At 54.6% G+C, this 12,902-nt stretch overlaps 5 protein-coding genes across 5 annotated transcripts; 3 read left to right on the top strand and 2 right to left on the bottom strand.

The window, feature by feature from the left end:
• Nucleotides 1-86: 86 nt before the first annotated feature.
• Nucleotides 87-1,883, top strand: NCS57_00028900 (uncharacterized protein; the record flags this gene model as incomplete). The annotated part of the gene is made up of 3 exons (XM_053050376.1): nucleotides 87-177; nucleotides 279-1,059; nucleotides 1,109-1,883. 3 exons carry the CDS (start codon nucleotides 87-89, stop codon nucleotides 1,881-1,883), a joined length of 1,647 nt encoding a protein of 548 aa, XP_052918891.1.
• Nucleotides 1,884-3,058: 1,175 nt separating this feature from the next.
• On the top strand, nucleotides 3,059-4,109 carry NCS57_00028800 (Glucose-6-phosphate 1-epimerase; the record flags this gene model as incomplete). Its single annotated transcript, XM_053050375.1, has 3 exons — nucleotides 3,059-3,316; nucleotides 3,373-3,681; nucleotides 3,732-4,109. The coding sequence occupies 3 exons, from the start codon at nucleotides 3,059-3,061 to the stop codon at nucleotides 4,107-4,109; spliced, it is 945 nt and encodes a 314-aa protein (XP_052918890.1).
• A 328-nt stretch (nucleotides 4,110-4,437) lies between these two features.
• NCS57_00028700 (Phospho-2-dehydro-3-deoxyheptonate aldolase) lies at nucleotides 4,438-5,847 on the bottom strand (the record flags this gene model as incomplete). Its single annotated transcript, XM_053050374.1, has 1 exon — nucleotides 4,438-5,847. The coding sequence occupies one exon, from the start codon at nucleotides 5,845-5,847 to the stop codon at nucleotides 4,438-4,440; it is 1,410 nt and encodes a 469-aa protein (XP_052918889.1).
• A 705-nt stretch (nucleotides 5,848-6,552) lies between these two features.
• Nucleotides 6,553-6,951, top strand: NCS57_00028600 (uncharacterized protein; the record flags this gene model as incomplete). The annotated part of the gene is made up of 1 exon (XM_053050373.1): nucleotides 6,553-6,951. The coding sequence occupies exon 1, from the start codon at nucleotides 6,622-6,624 to the stop codon at nucleotides 6,949-6,951; it is 330 nt and encodes a 109-aa protein (XP_052918888.1). The 5' UTR covers nucleotides 6,553-6,621.
• A 583-nt stretch (nucleotides 6,952-7,534) lies between these two features.
• NCS57_00028500 (BRCT domain-containing protein) lies at nucleotides 7,535-11,000 on the bottom strand (the record flags this gene model as incomplete). The annotated part of the gene is made up of 2 exons (XM_053050372.1): nucleotides 7,535-8,102; nucleotides 8,155-11,000. 2 exons carry the CDS (start codon nucleotides 10,998-11,000, stop codon nucleotides 7,535-7,537), a joined length of 3,414 nt encoding a protein of 1,137 aa, XP_052918887.1.
• Between the last annotated feature and the right edge of the window lie 1,902 nt (nucleotides 11,001-12,902).

The following is a 12,902-nucleotide window of genomic DNA, read 5'->3' as shown; positions in this document are numbered from 1 at the left end:
GTGACGTTATTGTCCCGTGCTTCTCGTGAATCATTCTGCGGCTCAGAGTTTGAGGTGAACCAGCGAGCTCCTCGTCCTTTTTCATCATGTTTAAGAAATACTTTGGCCTCAAGGGCCAGGTCCTCAACTATGCTATTAGCACTATTGCAGGATGTGATTTCCTGCTCTTTGGTTACGGTGAGCCCTTCCTGAGCCCTCGCGTCTCATGACAAGTCAACATGCTTCATGAGATCATGCCAATCTCATGGGATGAAAGACTAACATATGTTTCATTATAGACCAAGGTGTCATGGGTGGTATCTTGACCATGCAGCCCTTCTTGGAGCAGTTCCCCGACATCAACAAGGATGAAGAGGGCATTTCCAGTGCTCTGGCCAAGAACCGTTCCAACTACCAGGGCATTGCCGTGTCCTCATACAACCTCGGCTGCTTCATCGGCGCCATCATCACCATCTTCATCGGCAACTGGCTCGGCCGCAGAAAGATGATCATGCTTGGCACCAGCATCATGGTCGTCGGAGCCGCCCTTCAGGCCTCGGCCTTTTCTCTTGACCACTTCATCATCGGACGAATCATCACCGGCCTCGGAAACGGAGGCAACACCTCGACCGTGCCCATGTGGCAATCCGAGACGTGCTCTGCTCACAAGCGAGGCAAGCTTGTCATGATCGAGGGCGCCCTCATCACACTCGGCATTATGATCTCGTACTGGGTCGACTACGGCATGTACTTTGCCTCTGACACTTCTGCGTGCTGGCGTTTCCCCCTGGCGTTCCAGATCGCCTTCTGCCTCTTCATCATGGCTTTCGTCATGAACCTGCCCGAGTCCCCACGATGGCTCATGCTCAAGGGCCGCGACGAGGAAGCGCGAGACGTCATTGCTGCCATTGCCGACAGAGAGCTCCATGACAAGTACGTCGAGAACGAGTTCAAGGCTATCAAGGAGACCACCATGGAGATGAGCAAGGGTTCATTCTCGGATCTGTTCCAGCGCAACCACAACCGCAACCTCCACCGAACAATTATTGCATATGTGAACCAGATGTTCCAGCAGATCAGGTATGAGCCGCATATCCTTACAGTCAAATTGCATACTAACAAAACATAGCGGTATCAACTTGATCACATACTACGCCGCCACCATCTATGCGGACCTTGGAATGAAGGGTCACATGCCCCTTCTCCTGGCTGCACTGAACGGTACCGAGTACTTCATCGCCTCCCTGCCGGCCATCTGGCTGGTCGAGCGTGTCGGTCGTCGCAAGCTTATGCTTTTCGGCGCCGCCGGGCAAGCCATCACCATGGCCATCCTCGCCGGTGTCGGCTCGAGTGACGCCAGGGGCTGCCAGATCGCAGGCATCGTGTTCCTCTTCGTCTTCAACTCGTTCTTCGCCGTTGGCTGGCTCGGCATGACCTGGCTATACCCCGCCGAGATCACTCCTCTCCGAATCCGCGCCCCTGCCAACGCACTCTCCACCAGCTCTAACTGGATCTTTAACTGGCTGGTCGTCATGATTACCCCCCCTGCGTTCCAGAACATCAAGTCCAACACATACATCATCTTTGCCGTCATCAACGCCATCATGTTCCCTTCGGTCTACTTCTTCTTCCCCGAGACGGCCTACCGATCCCTCGAAGAGATGGATACCATCTTCCAGAAGGTCAAGGGCCTCAGGGGTGCCCTGGATGTGGTGCACCAGGCCAAGATCGAGCCTCGGCGGTACGACAACAATGGAAACCTGCTCATCGCTGTTGAGGAGGTGGAGGAGAAGGGTCACACGGAGCACCGAAGTGGCAGTTCCAGCGGCGCTAGCAACAACGGCCCTGCCAATGCCACCATGTTTACCTCGACGGACGAGGAGAACCAGCGCCAGGAGAAGTAAGATGTGTGCTTCCCTTTTTGATATCTGCTCGCTTGGACGAGCTGAGACGGTGCTAGGTCGGGTTTTGTTAAGAGGAGTAAAGATACCCCATTTGTTCTGCTAGAGGATGGGGCAATGGTTGGAAGAGTGGAGGACAGTAGAGTTGTGATAAAGTATATGCTACATAGATACCCAAGACAACATGACTCTTTTAATAGCTGAAGCGATCCGTCTTTGTGTGAAACATGTTTGATGCCCCAGTGAATCTTGGGCTACAAGTTGGATCGTGCTCAACTAGTGTAACTATTTTGAGAGCATCGACATGTTTTTGAGTAAGGCTGCAGATGTTTCATAGCTGTCAAGACTCCATGATGGTCGTCATGCCATGACGACGCTGTTGAAAGGCACTGGTGACACTTGAGGCGGAGACAATTATGGAGTATTGTTTATCCTCTCACCGCTGCACATCTATAGATAGTCGATTACTTATGGTGGGATCCTTGTTATCAAAGACGTGACAACGACACATGTGACGGCTTCTCCAGTCAAGGTTTAAAGAAGCTATAACATGCCCGAAACCGGCTCTACTACCGCTACGTTGCAGAAGCGAAGCGACAGCGACGGCGATGCCCAGAAGTCGCCCTCGGCTACTTGGACGCAAGGCACCTATGCCATACATGTTGTGTCCCCCGTGCCTCACGACGTGGATTAAGCGGGCTTGGAGGGTATCACAATCGACGGGCATCTGAGACGTGTTTCAGCTCTGAGTCTCAACAGCGACGACACGGCATCCCCATCTTTTTGGGGGTGATGATTGGTGGAGAGGAGCTACCCCGCCATGCCGATGGACGAGGTGGGATGTCGGCCGCCTGCACATCACCATCCATCTTACAACATCACGACAGAGCCAACCGGCGTGGACAAGGCAAAGAGATACTAGGCTGCTAACAAGTGTGGCTTCTAATTACTCATTCTTATCAATAAATACCTCTTTGATTCCTACTTATTCCTCTACCTAATCCAGTTCTTCGTCTCGTCACCAACACCAACACCCCCACTCGGAACTCCAAACCCCACCCATCCACTTCCATCATCATCCGCCACCTCGAGCTCTGCCAAAAGCTCCCTCTTTCTCTGTAACTCGAGCTACTTCTCCTCTTGTCAATCAGCGAGAAGAAACCGAAAAATCAGCCACAATGGTCGACCGCCCCAACAAGCCCTCCGCCCTTTCCGCAACCCCCGCGGCCGCTCCCGAGTCCACCGCCAACATCACCCACAACGACTCTCGCGTCTCGGCCGTCCTCCCCACCGGAGAGAGCGTCGAGGTCCTCCTTCATGGAGCTACCGTCATCAGCTGGAAGGATGCCTCAGGGAGCGAGAAGCTCTGGGTGAGCGAGGCTGCCGCTCTTGACGGCAGCGCTCCCGTCCGAGGTGGAATTCCCATTGTCTTTCCGGTGCGCCAACTACACCCCGTCGCAGGTAGTCGACTTACTAACAGCCATTCTCTCAGGTCTTTGGAACCGCCCCCGATCACGAGGCCACCTCCAAGCTCCGCCAGCACGGCTTCGCCCGTAACTCGCGATGGGAGTTTCTTGGCAAGTCCACCAGCGAGGGCTCCAGCACCAGTGTCAAGCTCGACTTTGGCCTCTCCTCCGAGAGCGTCTCGGAAGAGACCAAGGAGCTGTGGCCCTACAAGTTTGCTCTCATCTACAGCGTCGTGCTTGACCGGGACAGCCTGAACACCACCCTGGTCATCACCAACGATGGCGACGTTCCTTTCGAGTTCCAGACCCTGTTGCATACCTATTTCAAGATTGATGTAAGTCAATTAGCGTTTGGCTTCAAGATCAAACTAACGATTTCTGTCAGGACATCTCCTCCACCGAGGTCACCGGCCTTGAAGACTCAACCTACATTTCCAAGCTCGCCGGCCCACAGGAAGAGACCCAGTCCGGCGCCATCACCTTTGCCGCCGAGACCGACTCCGTCTACACCCCAGCCAACGGCCCCAAGCACCCCGTCGTCATCTCCGAGTCCGGCACTCCTCGCTTCCGCATCGTCCGCGACAACCTCGACCAGGTCGTGGTCTGGAACCCCTGGGTCGACAAGTCTGCCGGCATCAAGGACTTTGAGCCCAAGGACGGCTGGAAGAAGATGCTCTGCGTGGAGCCCGGAACCGTCAAGGGGTGGCAGAAGCTGGAGAAGGGCGACACTTTTGAGGCGTCGCAAACGATCACTCTGGTTTGACAGTCATGGGAAGATGGAAACACAAAGATTGGGAGCAAGATGTGATGAGCTTGCAGAAGCACAAGGACATGAAATGACACGAAATTAAGCCTTTCTAGATTCGGCAGGCCCTGAAGCCAATGTGTTACACAGATCAAGACACACGCATCAAATGGTCAGGATGAGAGATTATGTCTGCTGGATAGACTGTTGATTTGATTCCGATACATTGCTTCATATTCGTAAATATGGCCCGTGAAACTAGGCCCTTTGCCTTGACTGCTTTTTTTGTCTTGTTCTGCACTCGAGAACACCCCTTTTTACGCACCCTCACCAACATGACATCTCCTCATGATGACTCCTTCCTTTGCTCTCTCGAAAAGTGATCAGCGACCAAAAACGCCAACTCAAGCGCCTGCTTCTCATTCAATCTGGGATCGCAGAAGCTCGTGTAGTTGGTCGACAAGTCATCCTCATCCAGGCCCTCGCTACCACCCAGGCACTCGGTAACTGCATCACCGGTGAGCTCAAGGTGCATGCCGCCGAGGTAGCTTCCCTCCTCCTTGTGGATGCGCAGCGTCTCCTCGAGTTCACGGTAGATGTCGCCGAAGCGGCGCGTCTTGATGCCCGTGTCCGTAGAGAGGGTGTTGCCGTGCATGGGGTCGCACTGCCAGACCACGGTGCGGCGGTACTCGGAGTCCTCGACGGCGCGGATGTGCGTCGGGAGGAGCTCACGCACCTTGCCGGCACCGTAGCGTGTGATGAGGGTGATCTTGCCAGGCTCGCGGTCCGGGTTGAGGGTGCGGAGCAGCGAGAGGAGGTCGGAGGCTGGTGTCGTGGGGCCGACCTTGACGCCGATGGGGTTAGCGATGCCGCGGAAGAACTCGACGTGGGCGTGGTCAATCTGCCGGGTACGGTCGCCGATCCAGATGAAGTGCGCAGAGGTGTCGTAGTACTCCTTTCTCGGGGCGGGCCCGTCCGGCGTGGGGCTTCGGTTCCGGGCTCCCGGGGCGGGCTTCTCCAGGAGGCGGGTCAGGGCCTGCTCGTACTCGAGGAGGAGACCCTCGTGGCTGGTGAAGAGCTCAACAGAGTCGAGCTCACCAGGGCGGGCGTTGATGACCTGGAGGAAGCGCAGAGTCTGCTGGATGCTGGAGGCAATGGCCGAGTACTTTGCCTTGAGCTCCGGGTCCCTCACGTGGCCGAGACCCCAGTCCAGGGGCCGGTGGAGGTCTGCGATGCCCGAAGCGAGGGCGGCGCGGATGTAGTTGAGAGTAGCAGCCGAGTAGTGATACGCCTTGACGAGGCGCGCAGGCGTAATCTCTCGGTCCTCGAGACGGAACCCGTTGATGATGTCGCCCTTGAAGCTAGGAACCTCCTTTCCTTGGACAATCTCGGTCGGGCTAGATCGCGGCTTCGCATACTGCCCAGCCATACGACCAATACGCACGACTCTCTTGTTGGTACCCCAGATGAGAACGACACTCATCTGCAGCAGGAGCTTGATCTTGCTCTCGATAGGTCCCTGACGGCAGTAGTCAAACAGCTCTGCGCAGTCGCCGCCCTGAAGCAGGAAAGCATTGCCCTGGGCCACGTCGCGGAGGTGGGCCTTGAGGGCGTCGATCTCGTTGGGATGCACCAGCGGCGGGAGGCTGGTGAGCTCCTCAACGGCGGAGGCGAGGGGCTCCGGGTCTGGGTATGAGGGGGCTTGCTTGATGGGCTTTGAGCGCCAAGAGGATGGGTTCCAGTCGGAGGAGGCCATCTTGTATACTCTGGTGAATAAGAGTATGAGTGTGAGAGAGAAGAAACTCTGCGGGACCTGCCACGCGCAACAAAGATATTCAAGGTTGAAAGATCCCTTGCAATCTCGTCTATGTTTCTCAAGAAAAGTAAAAGTGGTGAGACTTTTTTTAGGTTATGGTGTGGTGTCCTGAATGAGTGAGTCACATCCAGCAACCCTTTGAACAAAGACTGACCCCTCGAAGAGAAGAACACAGACCCCGGGCAAAAATGAAGTTGCACAAGGGGTCGATCAATTGGCGAATGAGGTGCCTTTTAGCCGACGGTAGCCACCTCCGTGGAACGGTTGCGTGTGGCTAGTGGTGTGGCGCAGGCGAGTCGAGATGTTGTCAATTGAACTTGAAAGGTGTTGTTCATAGCCAGGAGCTAGATATTTTACAGATTTAATGCTAATATGTATGGACCGTTCCTATAGACTCCAGATCAAATCTGTCCTAGCTTATCCTTGGTATTCTGAGACAGAGATTGTTAGGCATGTAGTCAATGGTCTGTCAAGCCAAGAGCAAACAAGTAGCACCACTGGCAATCCAAGTATACAATAACATCTTACTATGCATTGATGCAGTAAAAGTTAATTTACACATGATGTCGTAACAGAGTAGGTGTCCCGTAAGTGCCTTTCCATCCATACCTGGGTACCTATCCAAGCCGTTATCCACCCCACCTATTCACGCCCCTCCAAACCCCCACCAAGAAGCTTCACCTCAACACCAACGTACAATCAACCCTGTCAAAAATGTCCGCCACAGACGAAACCCCCTCCCAGACGGCAAAGTCGGCCGAGGACCGCAAGGCCGCCTCCGCCCTCGAGAACCTCGACGCCGACACCCCATCCTCGGCCCAGAATGTCGACGCCGACGCCGTAAGCAAGGCCATGAAGACGCTCGGCGGAGCCGCAAAGTCGTCGTCCGCTGCCGCGGCATCGCACAAGAACGTCAAGGTCGACCCCGCTGATGTGGCACTGCTCGTCGAGGAGCTGGAGCTACCCAAGGCTAAAGCTACGGAGCTGCTCAAGAGCAACGAGGGGGATGCTGTCAAGGCTATGCGAGCTTTTGTTGCGGCTTAGGATGGTGGGAGGAAGACGATGGGCGATAAGAGTTAAATGGTCAAGCTGCCTCTTCTACGGCATGGCGGACCATCCCAGGTCGAGATGATATGACGAATATTACGCTGGACCAAAGGCCAGCATCTTCAAACCCAACACTCGATCGGTTGGCAGGAACCGAGCAAGGTCGGCATCTTGTCACTCAACAACCGCTTGACAACTTGACATGAGAGATTACGGGTGCCATAGCACGGCGCCATACACACAAACACCAAACCAACTCGATTAGTCCAACAAGTCATACCTTCACCTTGTCCCTGATCGATGCGAATTGCCTGTTCCACTTGATCCGTCACCAAGGTCAACGCAACTTGTCAAACATGATGCAATTAATACGGCGGGCTCCAGACCATATTTATCTAGACGTCCACACCGTTTCTTCAGATAAGCCGCCCAACGCCAGATCACCCGTTGTGTCTGTCCCGTGGTATCCCAGTTCCAAAACGAGTGTCTGCCACTCCATTCTCAAAAATACAAAAAACCAATCACACCTTAAAACTCCTGGTCCATTCACAGTAATGGCCATATGCTCGCCATTCTAAATCTATTTCCAGGCCCTCGCCAGCGGGCTTCCAACCTTGGGAGCAAACTGCAAGCTCTTGCGGCGAGCAGCCATGAGACGCATGAGGACGTGATCATCCTTGCTCTGGCTGATGATGCCAGCGCCCGCCTCGCGGAAGGCGTTGGACTTGGGAGGACATGTTCTCGTGAGGAGATCAGTCTTGGTGGGCGAGTCATCGAAATCCTCGTCATCATCACCAGCAGAGGGTGTTTCAGGGCCGAGGTTGGCAGCATAACGGGCAATCGCCTCAGGGGCAGGGGTCTTGGGCACAGGAGTCAAGATGGCCGCAGACCACTCATGGTCCTCCATGTCCTCGTCCTCATCTGCCTCTGATGGGGTGTACATCCATGCGGTGCTCTCCCGGCGCCTAATGGGCGTTGTAGGGGCCGTACGGGGGCTGCTCTTGGATGGGCTGCTCACAAGAGTGCCGTTCATGTTGGCCAGAGCTGTGGGCTCCATGCTCTTGCGACGACGAGCTCCGCCACGGGGAACATTTCTAGTGTTGATGTGGTAGGGTGACTCGTCAAGCCAGTCGTTTTCGCGCTCACAGCTGGTTTTGGTTAGTGAAAGGTTCATAGCGGGCGTCGGGGATATAAACTTACTCAAGCACCCAGCTGACTCCGACACACTGGACAATTCCGTTGCTCTCACGGACCTTCTCCAGTGTGCGCTTGCTACCGTCCTTGAAGACTACGTGTGTGATGCCAACCTTGCTGGAAGTCACGTCACTGGCGGAACCGCTGGGGTTCCAGTTCCAAGTCTTGATGCACTTGGCTCCCATCTGAGTGAGCAGCTCAACAAAGATGCTGCTGGCATCGGCTCCTTCGCTGGTGTATACATCAACAAAGACGACGGCGCCACGGAGCAGGGCAGGGTCGACATCACGTCGGGGAGTGCGTGCCGGTGTGCCCATCGAAGACCACAGGTCAGCCCTTGAAGGCGTTGCTGGAACGGGTGTGGAAGGTGCGGAAGGAGACTGGACAAAGGTCGCAGGCAGGCTCTTCCTGTTTCGTGATTGCGAGTATGGGATGGTATTGCTTGTTGAGCCAGAGGGTCGCTTAGGAGCAACTCTAGATGCGGTAAAGCTGCGCTTCTTGAGAGGAGTAGGGGTCGAGAGGTCGGCAGGCTTCAGAGGCACCTTTGTTGTGGTGTGGAACGTCTTCATCACTGGGCGGACAGGAGTAACAGGGGCCGCGGACCGAGGGGTCATGGCAGGGTCGACAGGAAGCTCATTCTCGTCGCCATACTCTTGGCTGGCTTCAGAGAGGGTGTCATCGAAGGCATCAGTGTTGACAACCTCGTCCAACTCCTCCGGTCCCATCAAGGACATCTCGTTGGCCTCAAGAGCCAGAGCGACGTCCTCCTCAGTAACCATGATGTCATCAAACTCGGGCTCCTGCACCTCATCAAGCTTGTCCTGTTGAATGTTCTCCATGCCCTCTCGCACTGTCATCTCATCCTCGAAGAAGTGATTCACAGCGGGGGATGACTCGGAGCGGGGCGTGGCAGTTCGCTCAGGAAGGGCGACAGGCTCGTTGGAGCCAGTGGCTTTTGTGGAAGTGAGAGGGGCCATCTTGATGGGTGTGCTAGCGGACCAAGAACCGAGACGGTCAACAAGAGAAGTGAAGCCTCCGAGAGAAGCTCGGGAAGTCTTGGGGGTCTTGCGGTCGAAGGGGGTTGGAGTAGCTGGCTCTGCGCGCTTGGGGGGAATGTTCTCATCATCCGACTCTGAATCTATGTCTTGGCAGGGGTCCAAGTCCTTCTCTCGAAGCTGGAAACTGGGATTCTGTTGAGCTGGCGATTGAGCTGCAGGTGAACCGTTTGGCGTGGTTGCCTGCGAGACATGTTCCTCTTCGGCAGCCTCATCGTCAAGAGCCATTTCGTCAGCTTCCCCGGTAGGTTCAGCCACCGGTTCGGTCTCGGCCGCTGCCTCCTCTTGGTCTACAACGATAGCATCCACCTCGATAACGTTCTCTTCAGCGGGGGTAGGTGCCTCCTCAACCTCATCAACGATACCCATCTCCTTCTTCATAGCAGGATCCGCATGACGAGGCAAGACGGCAGACAGCCGGCCAGGAAAGTGCAGGCTTCCAATGGGCTCGCTAAAGACATCGTCCTCGGCGACACCAAGGTCGGCATCAGACTCCTCCTCAAGCATGAGCTTTTGTGAGGTTCTGGTGTGGTTGGCAGGAGTAGGTGTTCCCAGGACCAAGGGCTTCATGGCTGGCGGCTCGCCGAGGGCAGCAAGATCCCGTGGTCGAGGCTCAGTGAGAGGCTTCAGGACAGGCACGGAACGCTTCGCAGGGGAAAGAAGCAGGGAAGGCTTCATGGCCGACTGGCTTTGCTGAGCATTAAAGGTGGGTGCAAGGTTCATTCCCTTGATGGGCGACTGTGGTCGTTTTGCCGCAGACTGAAGGAGCGAGGCCTTGAATGATGAGACCTCTCCGTTCTGTGCATTTCCATCCTGAGCCTTCTTCATTGTTGATCCGGGCAGGGGAACTGCTCCAATCCGTCGAGCTGGTGACCGCAATGTGTCCCTCAGAGGTGAAGCTGGTCGTCTCTTGGCCGGAGAGACCAAGGATGTACCGAGATCGGGTGGGTTGAGGATGCCATCAACAGCAATTGTCGACTCGGCAGGTTCCTCTTGTTCGACAGGCTCCGGGTTCTTCTTGGCGGCGGCGTTGGCGGGAGGCTTGATCGGGTTCTTCATCAAGGGTTTGACGGGGGTGGTGTCGCCGGCGAGCTCGTCCTCGGAGTCGTCGTCCCTCGAAATAGGCATCTGAGTAATCTTCTTAGGACTTAATGGTTTCTTTTCGGTCGGCGCAGCGGATCTTACCACCGCTCTGGTTGTTCGGGTGCCCGAAGCAGCACCGCCGCGTTTGGCTGGGCGGCCTCGGAGGCCGACAGGTGCGGGCTCCTTGGCCTCGATGGCAGGCTCGATATTCTCCTTGTCGGGCTCTTGGAACTTGACAGACTTCTTGGCAGCGGGCTTGGTAGCCGTCGCTGCCCGTGTAGTAGTTGTAGCACGAGTGCGTGTGGTTGTCTTCTTCACAGGCTCTGGAGCGGGCTCGGGGGCTGCAGCAACAACCTTCCGAGGTCGTCCCCGAGTTGCTCTGACAGGTGCAGCAGGCTCCTCCTTGGGAGCTTCTGTGACAGTCTTCTTGGTGGCACGGCCTCGTGTGGCTCTCACAGGTGCCTCTGGCTCTGGAGCTTCCACTTTCCGAGGGCGACCGCGGGCTCGTCTCACGACGGTGGCTTCACGGTGCTCTTCCTCTTCATCCTCTTCATGTTCATCCGCCCGTGTCTTTCTCTTAGCGGCGGTGCTCTTGGTGCTTGCTGTCGCTGTGCTTCTCGCCCGGGCGGCAGCTGTGACGATCTTTGTGGTTTTAGACTCGCTGGCCTTGGCAGCAGCGCGGGCACGGGTCATCCTCTTTGGTGGTGACTCCATGGCTGATGTGTGCTGTTGGGGTTGTGATTTGGTGTTGGTTAGTATGTAAAAGGAAGAATTCGGGAAAGCAACATGACGCTGCAATGATTGATGTGAATAGGTGTTTACTCTTCTGCTGGGGGGCTTTCCCTTGAGAAGGAAGGGTCTTATTTTGGGTGACCCGTGTTTAGCGGCGTTGCCCGGCAACGAATGTCCACTTTTCTGGTAGGCTGCAGATCACAAGCTGCCTACCGCGTCAAAGGCCCCCAACCCCCGCAAGCGGTAGTTGGCCCTTGTTCACGATTTCAGGCATGAACTGTGTGTTGGCCACTGCAAAGGCCACAGAGAGGCCGTGAAAAGAGGCCTTTTTGTTGATGACAGGGTTTGTTGACCAAACACGGGCTGGAAGTTATTGAATCCCGTGACGTGACGTTGAGGCGAGCAACCAAGCGTTGTGCGTTGTCAAGTAAACAGACAAAGGTGCACATAGACGACATCTTTCAGTCCTTTCTGGTTTCTATCTTTCACCGTAAACGTGCTGTCTATCACAGGCGGGTAGTCACCCACCTCTTGCGCATGTTACCTCCTTGTGCAAGCAATCCAGTTACGGTGTCGGCTCAACTGCCGATGCAACTTGATCCATACGCAATTGGCTTGCCTTGCCCTATTTAGAAGAGCACAATGGGTGTACCACAGGACGTCGTTTTGCTAGCATTCATCCATATTGCCAGGCTTGGCGAGCTATTCGGGTCTCAGTCCATGTAAGCGCCCATTCAAATTAGGGTGGCCTTGGACTATAGGGTGAGCAAAAGTTCAATCGGTGTACAGGAATATGCAACTTCAAACCACCACAACTGCAAATAGTCGACCTAATGATATCTTGTGCATCCATATTTCCATGGTTCAATCTTCCCCTCGCATGCAAAACTATTATTCCTAAATGCCCCTCGTAGTTATAGTTACGACAGTTGATTGGTACTCATCTTTGCAACTGTCAAGTGACGATATGGATACCTTTGTCCACGGTTCATACCCTAGAGTTCGAGACTGGATCTCAGCGATCATTCCTTTCCCACGTTTTCGCAACCAATGCCCTCATTCTTTGATGTTTTTACTGGCCTTTTTTCTTGGAAAGTGTATAGACGCTTACATCATTCCATTAATATCACGTATGGGCGATTGGTCCAGCGTTTTGTTCTGGTAGTGAAGGCCTGGGATATTCTCGTAGATGTGGGCCAATCGATTGAAGAGTGCGCCATGATATATGTGGTTGAGGCTAGAGACAACGAGTCAAGGAGAAGAATACACATCACATCAAGGTAACTTGTTCATTAGTAGGTTGTTCCAGACATAAGCCATAATGAACCCTACATAGTACTCCTCATACGAGGTGTTACCATACCTGAAGCACTCTTTGCTAGTAAGAACGGACTTGTCGTAATTCCAGATCCTTCAAAGGTCTTGTCGCACTTGTCATACTTCTCACATCCGCTGGATCTCGTCAAGTGCTGATTCAAGCGGAGCACTTACGACAGGACGAGTCAGGCAAAGGCAGTGGGATTTATATGTGGATGAATGGAGAGCTCCATGACACCCATGATGACTCGTGAATAACGGCCCTTTTATGATTCCAAAAATCCCACTCACTCCCACGCCAAGAAAAAAAAACCCGGAGGCCTTTTTGGACCTTCCCACGTTGCAACGGGTCTTGTCAGTGGTGATCAGCGATACTGACCCATAGATTGATAAGCAGATGCTACCCCGATGAACCAGGACTCCCCTACCGGATGAATTCGATATCAGGCGGGATGGTGTCATTTTTTTTCGGGAGATTTCTTACTCTAGACTGCAGCTTCCGGAAAGAGACGCTCCGGTGCCTGGACGAAGGAGGAAGCTGAGTCTGATCGAGAACGGCCGAAATGA

Source organism: Fusarium keratoplasticum, chromosome 1 (genome assembly GCF_025433545.1).
Source record: "Fusarium keratoplasticum isolate Fu6.1 chromosome 1, whole genome shotgun sequence".
Lineage (NCBI taxonomy): Eukaryota > Fungi > Ascomycota > Sordariomycetes > Hypocreales > Nectriaceae > Fusarium > Fusarium keratoplasticum.
Note: the sequence above shows the minus strand (reverse complement) of the source record. Positions and strands in the feature narration are given on the sequence as shown.